General features: G+C 38.1%; 1 protein-coding gene across 1 annotated transcript in view; it reads right to left on the bottom strand.

Annotated features, from left to right (window-relative positions):
• The window catches only part of DCC (DCC netrin 1 receptor), a 576336-nt gene that overhangs the window by 137685 nt on the left and 422854 nt on the right, over positions 1–15797 (bottom strand). Inside the window, exon 14 of the mRNA XM_059704942.1 lies at positions 6792–6902. Within this exon, the coding sequence (XP_059560925.1) occupies positions 6792–6902 (111 nt within the window). The remainder of the gene's footprint in view (positions 1–6791; positions 6903–15797) is intronic.

Below are 15797 nucleotides of genomic sequence, written 5' to 3'. Positions count from 1 at the left end.
CAACTGGTTTATCTTATTTCATGCAAACTGTCATTTTGGCACAAGCATACTTCTCTTTGTCAGTGATTCTAATGACAACCAAAACATTTCTTCTGGCAACTGTATTAGTTTCCCATTGCTGCCATACCTTGTGGTTTACACAAAGAGAGAGAACTCATGACAAAAATGGACAACAGTGTGGAGATTGCAGGGGGTGGAAGGGGTGAGTGGAGGTGGAAGAAGAGGACACAGAGGGGATAAACGGTGATGGAAATAATGAAGTGAAATAAATAAAACTCCGCACATTTATGATGTTATGTTCCTGGAAGTCATAACTCCAGTGTCAATCTCACTCAGGGAGCTAACTCAAGGTGTCAGCAGGGCCACGCTCCTTCCTGAGGCTTTAGAGACCATGCTTTCCTGGCTCTGTCAGCTTTTTCTAGAGATTGCCCACCTGCCTTCCTGGCTCCACATTTCCAAGCTCTGCTTCTCTTGTCACATCTTTCTGTCACTCTCATCTCCGGCCTTCCTCTTATAAGGACCCTTGTGAGTCCATCGAGTCCACGTGGACAACACAGGATAATCCCCACTATCCTTAGCTTAATCATATCTGCCAAATCTCTTTTGTCATGTAAAGGAATATGTTAAAGGACATGGACATTTTTGGGGCAGCCTACCATGACTCACAATATTCCCCTCCCCTCCCCTCCCCTCCCCTCCCCTCCCCTCCCCTCCCCTCCCCTCCCCTCCCCTCCCCTCCCCTCCCCTCCCCTCCCCTCCCTTCCTTTCCCTTCCCTTCCCCTTCCCTTTCCTACCTCCCTTTTTTCTCTTCCCTTTTTCCTCCCTCCTTCCCTCTCTCCCTTCTTTCCTTTTTTCTTTCTATTCTTCATTTTTTCCCCAAGTAGTCAAAAGCTTATTTTTCTCATTTCTCATTCTTCTGCCAAGAGATATGCCATTTTTCAGAGTCCACTTTTTGAATGAGTTTGACAGTTTTATTGTTAGTGTTCTTTCTGGGTGGTCTCATCATCTTCGATTTTATGAGTACTGTGGAAATAGCTTTATGCATTTCTTCTCGCTTTTTAAAACGAATGAATTTGTGACAATCCCATTTCACTCAACAATTACTTGATCAGGCTAGTAGGGCTGGAAATAAGAGACTGCTCCTAGGTTCATAATTTTTGCTACATCCCATTTGTATTTTCAGGAGTCTCTGCAATGCAAATTCTTGCTAGCCAATCTCCTCCATTTCAGGGTAGAAGTTTAATTTTTAAACTACATTATGATAGATGTGCATAGCAATTGCTATCTGCTCACTTCAAAATTAGAAAAGGGGGGGGGGCAACACAGAGATTCCCCCAGCTTTATTTCCTAGAACAGTGATTTTGAACCTTTTTCATCTCATGGCACAAATAAACTAATTACTGAAATTCTGTGGCACACCAAAAATATCTTTTTTGCCAACAGGACAAAAAGTAGGTATAATTTTGATTAATTCATACTGGACATCTATTGTTGTATTGGCTGTTGTCACTTACCTATGTGACAATCTAAGGGGAAAAAAGTCAGTGGTCCGAAGTCAGGTATTGCATGTGGGAAGGTCTTGCCGCACCCACGTGGAACATCGCTGTACTAGAGGGTACTCTGCTCAACTTCATCACAAATTCTCTCGAGCCATTCGTTATGCAAGACATTTACATAAGAACTTTGGGGAATTCTATCAATCTTGCCTTTTTTAAGCTGAAGTTTTGAGGCACAAATTAAATATTTTACAACTTCCCAGCTGTCAGTTATTGCAAACCTGGTTTCAGGCAAACCGGAACAAACAGTGAGGTTTATTCTATAATCACTTTAACAAAACATCCTAATTAAAGGGCAATCCATGAGGAATAGGAGTCTTTCTCTAAGTTACTGTTGATCCTCAACTGCTTAAGCCAAGCAGAGAATGCAGGAGGAAGTCTGGAAGCCACAGGAGACAGAATTGCTTTCCGCTCTCTGCACCAACCACTGTGTCTGTGCAGCTGATTGCAGGGCTCAGAGTTACCACCTAAGGAGGAGATCACCCCGTTGGGGTTCACCAGGAGACTCCAAAGCCATGGGGGAAGTAATGCAGCCCAAGGCGCCTAGAGAGGGCTAACACTGCAGTTCCCTTCCACTGCAGTTTTGCGGCTACAACAATGTCTTCCATTTCTGTTGGTTTTCAATCCCTTTTCCATATCCACAATTTATGAAAAATCAAGCAAGTTTAATATCAAAATTTCTGACTTTGGAATGTTTAGAGTTCAAAGCTTTCTAACATTAGCCATGAAAGATTTGGTAGAACTCATTTATATCTTATTTTATGGTTCAAACATATACATGAATAAGTATAGATGGGATGAGGTGAATATTTTTTAAAAAATCTCCTTAACATCCTATATAATAAAAGCATAATATGCAAATTGACTGAACAGCCAAACATCGAAATGACCATCCGGACGACCATCGAGGACCACGCTATGACACCCACTGGCGCCAGGCCAGCCAAGGTGGGTGCAATGTGATTGGTTGGGGGCCTGGCCATCACCCCATAATCGCCCCTGCAGAGGGAGGCCCAGGCCACCAACAGGTGGGCTGTGGCGGGTGGGTGGAATCTCCCTCTGTGAGGGAAGCCTGGGTCCCAGGTGCCAGAGGGAAGCTGGTGCTGGCAGCCTGGGGAAAGGAAGGCCTACTCTTGCACGAATTTCGTGCATCAGTCCTCTAGTTCATATATATCTTGCAAGCCATCAGGCTGAGTTTCCCTTTGGAGTTACTAGTAACCAACTCTGAAGTTGTACACTTGTCCAGATATATTAATTCCCATCAAGATTTATACTTTTTATATTTGAATAACACAGATATAAAAATGAGAGAAACAGGGTGGAGGACAAGAAATTGAAATCATTTTAGGGGAGTATCTCAGTGCAAAGAGGCCATGAGTCAATAAATTGAGAAGGCCTCAGGAACAATATGTCTGGTCCTCTTAATTTCTTACAGCAAGCAAATCATTGCTTTACAAAGCACATGAAACACCTCTCTCCCACAATCATATTGTAAAATGCCCTGAAATGGCTATTAGTTTCCATTTTGTTTTGAAGGTGAACAATCTCAAATCATAATCATAACAGCACTGCACTATGTACAAGAAGTATCAACCCTACTCCCTATCTTCTATTAATTTTTATTTACCTTTCTGTGATGGTACCTTGTGGGCAAGGTCAGAATTGCCTAAGCAATTATCATCCATATAGAGAAATAGAAGAATGGGAAAAGAGACAATATTTGAAATGTGTTAAGATAATTGACTGATAACTGAGTAACACTGGAAAGAATGAGGATGCATTTTGAACCAATATTGGCAGAAATAATTTTCCTAAAGGCATTCTTTTAGAAGAATACCTCCTACGCTACCTCACACACCTTCCCTGTATACCTGGTCAACCCCTTTCCCTGAAGTTTCTAGCTCAAGTGTTATTTGTTTTCATGAGGTCTTTTCAACCAGTGCAGCCAATACCTGTTTATCCCTCAAGAGAGCTGCTCCCATCTCTTTCACGTCTGTACCTCCTCCTCCCCCCTCTTGGCACACTTGAGGTTCTTAATTATATTTAATAATGACCACTAAAATGAAGAAAGGGTGAGGAGGTATGCTGCATTCATAAGAAGGACATTATGAAGCCACGGGCTTGGAAATGTTTCAGCAAATCCAATTAAGCAGCATAGCACAGAGATTCTTCATCAAAATAGATATGTGAATTGGATTATGGTAGGATTGCACGGACATGAAAAGCACGCAGGGAAATAAAAGTTTTGTGCCATCCCGGGAGCTGTGACACTACATTTTAGTTTCACGCAGATTGTGAGTCATCCGAGTGAGGGGAAGGAGCACATGAGTCAAGTGGAGAGCCCCATCCATCCTGGGTGTTTTATGGGACCTTCAGCACCTCTGCCCCATTTGTCTCCACTCCTTCTGGTAAGAGATACAGTCCCTGGGCTTGGGGAAATGATGTGACCTCATTTCTTAGAATCCTTTGCCTTGAGTCACTGTCTCCCATTGCCCCAGGGTCAGTTCCAGAGCATTGGTGGAGGCTCTGCTCGGATAACCTGCCCTGGGCATTCACTCACAAACCTCGTCTGGAGTCTCAGCTCCACAGTTACTTACAAACATTAAAAGTTAAATAGAAAAGTAAGGTATCTGTATAGCATATCCTAACTGTCTTTTTATTCTTTAGAGAAAACAGATCACATCCTCATGACTTTAGGCCCAGCTATCTTGGCCTCCTTGCCATATGTCTACCACCAACTGGGCTCCAATCTCAGGATGCGGTTTCTTTCTGATCCTTCTGCCTGAAGGGCTCTTGTCTTACCTAAACACAAGTTTGCCTCCCTCACTGCCTTAAGGTCAGTGCATAAAGTTTACCTGTCAAAGAGATCTTCTCAACCTCCTACGGTCAAACAGTTCCTAACCACTTTCTATTCCCTCTACCATGCTTTGTTTTTCTTTAGAGCATTTATCACTATCTCTATATGAACAAAATGTATAAATATTGAGAGTAGGGACCTTATTTATTGTTTCACCCCCATACCTAAAATAATGCCTTTTACATATAGGCCTTCAAGAAGAAATCCATGTTGAATAAATAAATACATAAATTAAAGTTCGCTAACCTACTAGGGAAGGGTATTGAGCTTTGTGAATTACCACTCTGTAGCTCCACAACTTCTCAATTTATATCGCCTACGACAAGTTAAAGAATAAGTCTATAAACTGTAAAAGCTATTTCTCAAGTAAAACAGAAAAATAAGGCATTTGTATAGCTTAAATAACATCTTCTAGGATTCAAGTTATTTTCCCATAAAGTATAATATCACCTCTAGGGTTGTCCCAACTAGATTGGCCCAAGTTTGCCTACTTCTAATACATTGTCTTTGTTTGTTTCTGCCAGAGTGATCTCATCAAAATGCACATATAATTAAGTCACTATTTTAAAAAGCCCATTAATGACTTGCTTAGGAGAAAGCATATTATTGCTTTAATGACATTCCTAGGACAGAGTTCAAGCTCCTTAATTTACTCTTGTCAGATTTAGAACTTACTTCACAAACCTCATCATATGTCATCTCTGTGTTTTAGTCTCGATGGCTTTTTTCCCCCCAGGCGCCCAACAGTTCCATTGTCTGTCTTAACTTCATACCTGCATTTACCTTGCCCTCTCTTCTTCCTCCCTCAATTTCTAATGCATGCTTTGGCGCAGCTAATTCCTGTTCATTCTTCAAGTCTCAGTTTAAATGCAAATCTTGATTATGTTTGTCTACTTGCCTATCAATCTACCTCTCTATCCATCCTATGTTAATATGATGGACAGGGCCAATATTCAACTGGGTTTGAACTAAAAAAAAGTCAATTTCCTATTACTTCACCGTGAATGTTTGTCTTTCTTTGTTATACCCTAAGATCCACAAGAAAAAGATCATGTCTTCCTTATTAATTATTATATCCTCAGTGCCTACAGCTTAGTACATTTTCTTTCAATATTCTTTGGATGAATATGCTGTCCCGTGTCAGTGGTTACTATTATTGTGGAAACAGCATTTGTTTATTATTTTAGAGCTGTCATAATTACTTTGTATAATCTATTCAGTGACTATATTAAAATCATAAATGAGGGTAGATTATTTAGAAAGAGAAAAAAGGAAAGGTCAAAGAGGAGAACAATGAGAAGGAAGAGTTTGCGAAAGAGGAAGGTAGGATAGACTTGAGAAAGGGTGATGGAAGAAGAACCAGAACAAGAATAAAAATGAGAAGGGAAGGAGGAAGAGAGAAAGAGGACAGAAAAGGGAAGGAATATAGAACTAATAGGCCTCATAGTAATTTAACTGTCAGTTACTTAGACAGTTGCCTTATGTCATCATATTTTCAATACATATGTATTTCTTATTTGAATCCTTGTCTGATGATATGTTTTTATTGATTTTAGAGAGAGAGGAATTGAGAGAGAGAAACATGAATGTGAGAGGGAAACATCCATATGTGCCCCACTGGGAATCGAACCCTCAACTTTTTGGTGTAAGGGATGATGTTCCAACCAACTAAGCCAGTAGGCCAGAGCCACATGTATTCATTCATTACCATTTTTTCATGGTCCCAGTTTTGATCATCTAGCTTTAAGTTTACAGATCACAATTTCTTTTTTCAAGTACCACTCATTTGCATGAATTTCTACCTCTTTCACTTGTAAGTTGTAATCTCTGTAGTATATTTCTGTTTTATTATTTAGATTTTTTTCTGTTGTTTTCATTTCTTTCTCTTGATTTTTAGTTTCTTATTTAGCTATATGATATTTTCATTTCATAAAATATTTCTCATCTTGTAATTTTGAAAAATTTTCTGATACTTAGTTGTGATTTTTATATGAATCACAATAACTATCAAAATCAAGAAAGTAAAGTAGATTGTCCTTTATATAAGAATTAAGTGTCAAATATTAAGAACCACAACATAAACAAATAAAAAATATAAATTGCTGTTTTGCATAAGCATCATAAAACAGCAAAAAAACTATGCAAGTTAATTATATTTCATATTATGAGGACTATAATTAATGCATGATTAATTTATATTTACATGGCATTGTTGAAGACTATACTCATTAAGGTTTTTTGGTATTGCATCTAAAGATATAGAAAAAATAAAATATCCCCCATGATGGAGTTCATTAACTTTTTTAAAGAGAGCCTTTGAAGCTGAAGTAGCAAGGAAGATAGAAATCAGAATGATAATGATTGAGGAAAGGTCTTACCATCTAGATCATTCTCTGGGGTCTCCGCTGTGTGCCAGTTGGAAGCTGGTCCTGTGCCATTGACTGTCATGGCTGACACTTGAAAACTGTACTGACTTCCTTTCTCCAGTCCTAGGAAAGAGTTTTTCACAAAGAAAAAAAAAATACTGAGTAACTATTTGTAGCTGAGTTTCAAAACTTTAAGTTAAATTTTAACAACTGTAGACATGCTTTATGTTGTTTGTGATGGTTGAGGTAATTATTGTTATTTTGGCCAAAAGATCAGACATATTATAGCAAGAACTCAAATTAGTTTTCATATATTCTTATTTATTTTGGTCCAGTTTATAAAAATGTATTCCTAAAAATAGCCTCAGGGTAGATGCAGAATATAAAATATGAACGATGAAGAAATAATCAGAAATAGCAAGGATCATTTTTCCTCACAGTCCGGAAGAGGCCTGCCTATAAATCAAAAACCATCAATCTAAAAATTTATGTCCTCATCATCCATCCAAGGTCAGTGATTATGTTTTATTTGGGCAAAGCAAAAAGAATCCAAAGCTACTGCACTTCAGCAAAAAATATTAGGGCTTTCGTCTCCCAAAACCATCACAAGGCATACTTTGTTTTGCATTGCTTCCATAATAGAGCATGACACAAGTCTATCTCTATGATAATTAGTACAAATAATATTGTATACTGCAGGCTAATTTTAGAGTACAGGTAGATGAGAGAGCCCGTGGATCATTAGTGTGATATGTGTTAATTTTGTATGTAAATAATTTTCCTTTTAGCTGAATCGCTAGTAGCTCATTAACACAACAAATTACTGTAAAACAGATGACACCTGTCAAAGGAACACGTGACTTTTTTGAGATGTTGAGGACTCAGTTGAAATTGACAAGTCCTTAAATCTCAAGGCGTTGAACAACCCTGATAAAGATAAATATATAATCCCTCTTTGCTTTTTTTCATTAATCACACATGGCACACACATTTGGTGCCAAGGAAAATTCATAAAGAAAGTAAACTACTAAGGAAATGAGGCTTATATAATGTGCAACATTATGCATTTGCAGATTTTTGCATAGGAGAATGAACACATGTTGGTATTAAGGGGAAGTATAACTTACTACTCAGAGGAGATAGTGTTTTAAGTGATGGATAGGATGGACTTCTTAATGTCAAGGGACAATTGCCATCAATAAATAGTACCATTAGAGAAGACAACTTGATTAACTCGCCCACACAAAGGTAACTATAACACAAAATGTCCTGTTAAGGACTTCTGATTTTAGAAAATAGACTGAAGCTCCATGAAGACATGGCCCGAGAATGGTGTTGGTGCTGTGGTTTTTGTTATTATTGGTATTTTAACTGTATATCTACAGAACCCAGCCTGACACATGAAAGGCACACACATAAAACAACTATTGAAAGATTCACTAACACACGAAGAAACTATAATGATAAAATATAATGATAAAATACCCAACATCATCAGGAAGGTGGCAAACACATACTTTTGAACATAAGATCTTTGTCATGCCTCACGTAGGCTCATTGCTCACCATGTTTTGTCCTTTGGTTATCTGCTATTTGTTAATATCTGAAACCTTCTTAATGAGCTTTAAGTGCACAATACAGTATTGTTGACTGTAGGCACTATGGTGTAACACAGACCTCTACAACTTACACAACTTGCATAATTGTCACTTTATACCCACTGACCAACTTCTCATATACTTCTCATGTCTCTCCCTTGTCCCTGGCATTCTGTACTCTGCTTCTATGAGTTTGACACTTTATACTCATGTAAGTAGAATCATGTAGTATTTGTCCTTCTGTGACTGACTGATTTCACTTAGAATGTTTTCCATGTTGTCACAAATGGCAGGATTTCCTTGTTTTTAAAGGCTGAAGACTATTCCATTGTATGTAGATACCACACTAAAAGAATCCTTTGTCAGTGGACATTTGGGTTATTTCTTTATCTCGGCTATTGTGAATAATGCTGCAGTGAGCCTGGACGTGCAGTATCCTTTCCAGATACGGATTTCAATTCCTTTGATGTATTCCCAGATGTGGGATTGCTGGGTCATCGGTAGTTCGATTTTTAATTGGCAGTTCTATTTTTAATATTTTGAGAAACTTCTCTACTATTTTCAGCGTAGTTTTTGCTTTCAAAGTTAATGTTGGTATTAGTGCGTAAATGTTTGAAATATTTTAATATTAATAATCCTCTGCAGATTCATATAACAGCCAGTCATCTAGGGAGCTAAAGACAACAACATTGTATAGCACAGGCTGCATGTGACCAGGAGTCAGGACACCTGTCCTTTAGTTGGGCTCATCAGTTCAACTAGTAAACAAATGTTAGCAATGTCAGGCTGTGGGCCTCTGCTACCTTTTCTGTAAAACAAGGGGAATAGGTGAGATAAATGGTATAGTTCCTGCTTTGGTTAGTTTAGGCTCCAATCTCAATGTGTGTGTGTGTGTGTGTGTGTGTGTGTGTGTGTGTGTGTTAACACGTGCATACCGGGGTCCAACCCCAGCAGGTCCAGGGGTTCCCAAAGGCATAGACGGAGTCGGCGAAGAAGGAAGGACACGGAGACAGTGTTCAGTTGATCAGCAGCCTAGCCAGGATCTCCAGCCAAGTTCTGGTCTCGATCTCCAGAGAGGTTCTGCTTAGGATCTATAGCCAGGTTCTGTAGCCATGTTCTTTTGTTAGGTTCTCCAGGTTCTCCAGCCAGGTTCTGTAGCCATGTTCTCTTGCTAGGTTCTCCAGGTTCTCCAGCCAGGTTCAGTTACCAGGTTCTAGTCAGGTTCTCTTGCCAATTTCTGTAGTCAGGTTCAGTCCAGGATCTTTTGCCATGTTCTCTCCAGCGAAGTTCTTCTGTCTCTAGAGAACGTTCTGTGTAGGTTCTGTCTGTAGGTTCTCTCTTCTAAGTTCTGTGTCTTGCTGTCTTGTTACATCTGTATTTATACCAGTTGATTCAATCCTATCAATCTCTATTACAAAGGTTAGGGCGTTTCTTATCTCCATTCCAGGGAGTAAAGATTATGTAGCTTAAGCATGATTGTTCGTAATTAAAGTGATTAATTACCCGCCTGGCACTTAGTTAAGAGGTTTTATTCCCTCCCTAATTTCAGGGGAAAATCCCTACCTGGGGAAACAACCTTTCTTGGAGAGGTGACCTTGGTTAAAACACAGCGCCAAGAAGGTGAGCATACATATCAAGAACAGTATGCCATATATGCCAGGTCCCTTGAAACAGCAAGCATGGACTGGCTCCCGGCACGTGCACATGTGTTACTCAGCTGCTTCTAACTATAATTTAATTCTAAAAAAAAAGTATGGTGTAGGTAGCAATTCTTTTCTTAGCTGTAACAAAATTTCACTGTCAAAAGCTGATTGCCTTTTGCCTATTTCTATCTCCAACAATACTAAGACCCTTCAAGCTTTGTAATTCTTTTGTTCTATTTCTCATTTCTTAGAGCTTATGGCAAGAGACGGTATATTATTCAAACAATATGATCCCCCTTTATTCTCCTAATGTTAACCTTGTTATAAAATGTCTATGCTATTGTTTTAGTTTTTCAGTCCTTGAAATATCAATGTGTGTTTATCATTGTTTATTCTATCTCAGCCATGAAACACAAGAAAACTCCTGAACTCAATCCCAAACAAGCTTTTCTGAAGAGCTCTCAAAAATTAAAAACAGCATTTTAAAATACAGTTGACAGGGCTTTCCACAATAAACTCATCATTGTGGTTTAAAATCCTTGTTATAACTCAGAATTACTTTGTTATTGCAGATGTCTCATTCTCCTAGAAAAACACACAACAACAACACACACCTGTATAACACACAGAGGTTTGTACAAAAAAGTGTTTGCGTGTCTATACCTGAATATTTATTTATATCGTCAAATGAAACATCTGGCATTTCCAATTTTCTAACGGCCAAATCAATAGATCCACGTGTCTTACAGGTATTGAAAATATGGGGTCAAATACTGTACATTTTAAAGTGTTGTAGATCACCATAGAAAAATCAATTACTCTGCTTACTAGAAAGTGCGTAAGTTATTAACTATATCCTGGGGACAAGTGAAAACCACAGGCAATCTACCAGTGTAAGTTCCTTGCTGACTTCTCCACGCTTTGCAGCATTGAAGATATTTCCACAACCTCTAGAAATGCAGCAGGCACAACTGAAGCCAATCCACATAGCAGAGGAAGAGAAGGCAAATGGTTTGTAAAACTTGTTTTTAATGTTTTCAGGGCACAAGGCTATTTTCTGGCTCTTTTTATATTTCTTTGCTTCAAATTAAAACTGGCACTTGTGCGGCTTTTTTATAATAAACATCAGTTACAGTTTTAAATATAACTGCTCAGGTGATGTTTGCATTTTATAAGTATAGAAAGGAAGAAAGAATAGTATGAATGAAGGCTTCAAATTTGGAGTCGAGATTCCTACAAAGCTATGCAAATGAAAGCAAGCATTTGTGAGCTAGTCCAGTAACAAGTTGAGCTACTTCTTTGACATAAGCTGGAATGATATTGAACCAGAGTGGTGATGGGTTATGTCATGTTGATGTGAAGCTCTGATTGTCACACATATTTTAGATGAATAAAACATGTGGGTCTAAATTATTTATTTTTGAATAAACAACGTTTATGAGAGGATACAATTCACAATAATTGTCCTTGAGAGAAAAATGATAGGAGGTGTCTCTGGTGAGATGAATAGTGTCCCCCTGAACATGAGAATGTGACCTTCCTTGAAAATAGGAACCCCTGCGAGATAATAAGTTCAAGATTTCAAGGTGAGTCTCTCTGCCCCTCTCCCTTTCTCTCTCTAAAAATTAAAAAGCCCTGGCTGGCGAGGCTCAGATGTTTGAGTGTCATCCCAGACATCTAAAGGTCACTGGTTCAAATCCCGGTCAGGGCACAGATCCAGGTTGCAGGTTTGATCCCAGTCGGGGGTATACAGGAGGCAACTGATAAATGTATCTCTCTCCTTCTTCCTTCCTCTCTCTCTAAAAATCAATACAAACAGATTTAAAATATTTCAAGATGAAATCATCCTGGATTTATGGTGGGATATACACCATGACTGGCATCCTTATGAGAAGAGGAGAGGCCATGGAGACACACAGAGGAAGGTTTGCAGAAATGGAGGCAAAACTTTGAGCAATGCAACTATAAGCCAAAGAATGTCAAGGATTGCCAGCATCCACTGGAGGTTAGGAGAGAAACATGGGATGAATGCTCTCTCATCACCTCCAAAAGGAACCAATCCTGCTGATGCATTGATTTTTAACTTCTCACTTCCTGAACTGAAAGGAAAAAAATCTGTTTTAAGCTACGATGTTTGTGGTAATTTATTATGTCAGCCCTAGGACTAATATAGGGTCTTTGGTAGTGAAAAGGCTTATGCTTGTTGTTCTCTGTATAATCATTTTAAAAAAATGATTAGCTATGGTAAATTGTGCTGCTATGAACATAGGGGTGCATATATCCTTTTTGATTGATGTTTCTGGCTTCTTGGGATATATTCCTACAAGTGGGATCACAGGATCAAATGGGAGATCCATTTTTAGTTTTTTGAGGAAACTCCATACTGTTCTCCACGGTGGCTGCACCAGTCTGCATTCCCACCAGCAGTGCACGAGGGTTCCTTTTTCTCCGCATCCTTGCCAGCACTTGTCATTTGTTGCTTTGTTGATGATAGCCATTCTGACAGGTGTGAGGTGGTATTGCATCATTGTTTTGATTTGCATCTCTCGGATAATTAGTGACTGTGAGCTTGGTTTTATAACTCTTGGCCTTTCTTATGTCCTCTTTCAAAAAGTATCTATTTAGTTCTGTTTCCCATTTTTTTTATTGGGTTTATCTTTCTTTTGTTAAGTTGTATGAGTTCCCTGTAAATGTTGGAGATTAAACTCTTATTGGTGATAACATTGGCAAATATGTTCTACCATGCAGTGGGCTTTCTTGTTGTTCTGTTGATTGTTTCTTTTGCTGTGCAGAAGCTTTTTATTTTGATGTAGTCCCATTTGTTTATTTTCTCTTTAGTTTCCATTGCCCTAGGAGCTGTATTGGTGAAGATATAGCTTTGGCATATGTCTGAGATTTTGCTACCTGTGGATTCCTCTATTTTTATGGTTTCCCGTTTTATGTTTAAGTCCTAAGTGCCCATCAGCAGATGAGTGGATTAAAAAACTGTGGTACATCTACACAATGGAATACTACGCTGTGGTAAAAAAAGAAGGAATTCTTACCATTTGCAACAGCCTGGATGGAACTGGAGAGCATTATGCTAAGCGAAATAAGCCAGTCAGAGAAAGATAAATGTCACATGATCTCACTCATTTGTGGAATATAATGAACAACATAAACTGATGAACAAAAACAGATCCAGAGACAGAGAAGCATAGATCAGACTGTCAAATCTCAGAGAGAAGGTAGGGGAGGGTGGGGGTAAGGGGGAGAGATCAACCAAAGGACTTGTATGCATGCATATAAGCTTAACCAATGGACACAGACACCAGGGGGGTGAGGGCATGAGTGGGGGGGTATGGGGGATAAGGGCACATATGTAATACCTTAATCAATAAAGAAAAAATAAAAGAAGAATAACAAGTGAAAAAAATGATTATACCTTCTGTAGAAAGAAAATTCTTTATGTTTGTCTATCTAGGGAGCCTGAATCTTGATTTGATATTACTGAGTTTAATGTGACACTTTCAATTTGCAAAAAACATTGCACAAATACTAAAAATGTCACAGCAGCAAGTTCTTTTGGCCATGTGGCTACTGTTCCACACTTATTTTTCTGGGCCAACTCACTTCTTAGCTGTCTAGTGGGAGTACACTTAGCTATAGTGGGAGGAAATCTTCAATTTTTGTAACCAAAAGTTGCAATATGACACTAGAGTCTTGGCCTTTTGTTTTACACTTTACATATGCAATTAAAATACATATTTTATTGTTATAAAAGAAGCAATCACTATTAATATTTGATATCTATTATTCTAAATATTTTCCAATGATTTCATTTTTTTGGATTATAAATATGGGCTTATATATTAATACTGATTGAAAACTAAGTAAGTGATATGTTTTAAATATTTAATATATAATTTAGTATTTTTATATTACTTCATTTTCAATAGATGTACAATACTCCATGATATGATTATGTCCGAAATTTCTAGTTAACTGTCTATAATTGGATGTTTAGGATCTTTTTTATTATTTGTTATTAAAGTAACCGTGCAAATAGATAAGCATTCTTAGAGTAAAAAACTTTGCCAAAAATATGATTGTTGAATTGGAACAAACTGCTAGAACTTGGAAACCTAAAATGTATTCTTAAACACACACACACACACACACACACACGTACATACATATATACATCTGTATATAACATATGCACATTGCTTCCAGAAATATTCTAGAAATTTTATGTCCCACAAGCAGTATATGAAAGCTCGTATTTCTCTTATATGCTTTCCAGAAAAAGGTATCATCATTCATTTTTACCTTTATAACTTTAATCAAAGGAAAATGCTAACTCGTTTTTGTTGTAATTTATATTTCTCTACCAATAAGATTGAACATTTCATCATGCTTATTCGGCATTTATAGTTCTGTAAATTGAATATCCAACCCTTAGTTTTTCTATTGGAATGCTCATAATTAAGTTAATTATTTTATAAAAAGAAGTTTATTTTTTGTATTTAATCTCTCATTTGAGGAAAAAAAAGCATTGATTAAAAAAAGTTTCAGGGCTTCAAGTGCCCATATCTATTAAAATATAAGGCTTCCATTAAATTATCCTTAGAGTCTTTCTTCTGGACAAACATAAATCTTAGGAATTATACTAAAAATTTTCAGTAAGAATTTAAAATTTTGGTGATTTCTTCCGAAGGATAGTACATGTTCTATTAAACATAATAAAGAACACATCTACCTCACTTCAACTTCAATTATTTTTACGTACTTGTGGTCATTTCATCAGAGAAAAAGGCATAGGATCTTGGCTTTTCCTAAGCTTTTTAAATGTACAGTAGAGTGTCATGACTTCCACTTAGAGTTAACAATACCTCCCTGAGAGATTTTGTCCAGATATAAAACAAATAATACACTTTTTGGCAATCTACCTTGGAAGCGCTCTCATTATTATGCTAAAATGTTATAGGCATAAAAGCCAAACAACCTGAGGCGGAAAAACAGATTTCTATCAATTTTAAGACAGTAGGCTGAATACGATCTTAAAGTGTGCATGTGCATGTGTGTGTGTGTGTGTGTGTGTGTGTGTGTGTGTACGCGTGCTCATGTGGGATGTGCACCTGTACTATGATTGCAAGGGGAAATTTACCGATTACTTACCACAGAAAGGGGAATAAATAAAGGGTTACTTTCTTTCTTCTCCTCTGCAGTAACAGTTTACTTCTGCATTATCTGTAAGTTATGGGTTTTAGTGTGCATATTGTCCTAGGCACAGTTTCTGTGCCATCTCAGATTGGCTCAACTTCATTCTCCAATCCTTGCCATGAGCCACCGTGATTTGCTTTGCTTCTCAAGCTACTAGGCAAAATTTATGCTCTCAGTGTTATCAGGGCCTGAATATTGCTGCTACACCAGACCCATCTACCCTCACATAAGTGCTGACTGACAAGGAGAATTCCATGTTTGCACACTCCCTGTAGCTCTGGCATCCCAGGGAGCTGTGTGTATGTCCAAAATCCAATCTGTCAGTGGATTTTGACTAATGATCGGAAAGAGAGAAACCGCTCATACTTCCCATCCAGCCATTCACTGTGAGATTCACAGTCTCTCAAGAGACACCATATGAGGCCAAGCAAGCTCTGTATTTGTCCTAAACGTGTGGCCAGCTCAATAACATGCCTCCATGATCTGATTTCCCTTCTGCCCTGGCTCCCTTCCCTTGTCCCCTCACTCTTGTTTTCCTGGGCTTGCCCCCCACCCCCAAAAGGCCTTATTTT

The sequence above is a fragment of the Myotis daubentonii genome, chromosome 8 (genome assembly GCF_963259705.1).
Source record: "Myotis daubentonii chromosome 8, mMyoDau2.1, whole genome shotgun sequence".
Taxonomy (NCBI): Eukaryota; Metazoa; Chordata; class Mammalia; order Chiroptera; family Vespertilionidae; genus Myotis; species Myotis daubentonii.
Note: the sequence above shows the minus strand (reverse complement) of the source record. Positions and strands in the feature narration are given on the sequence as shown.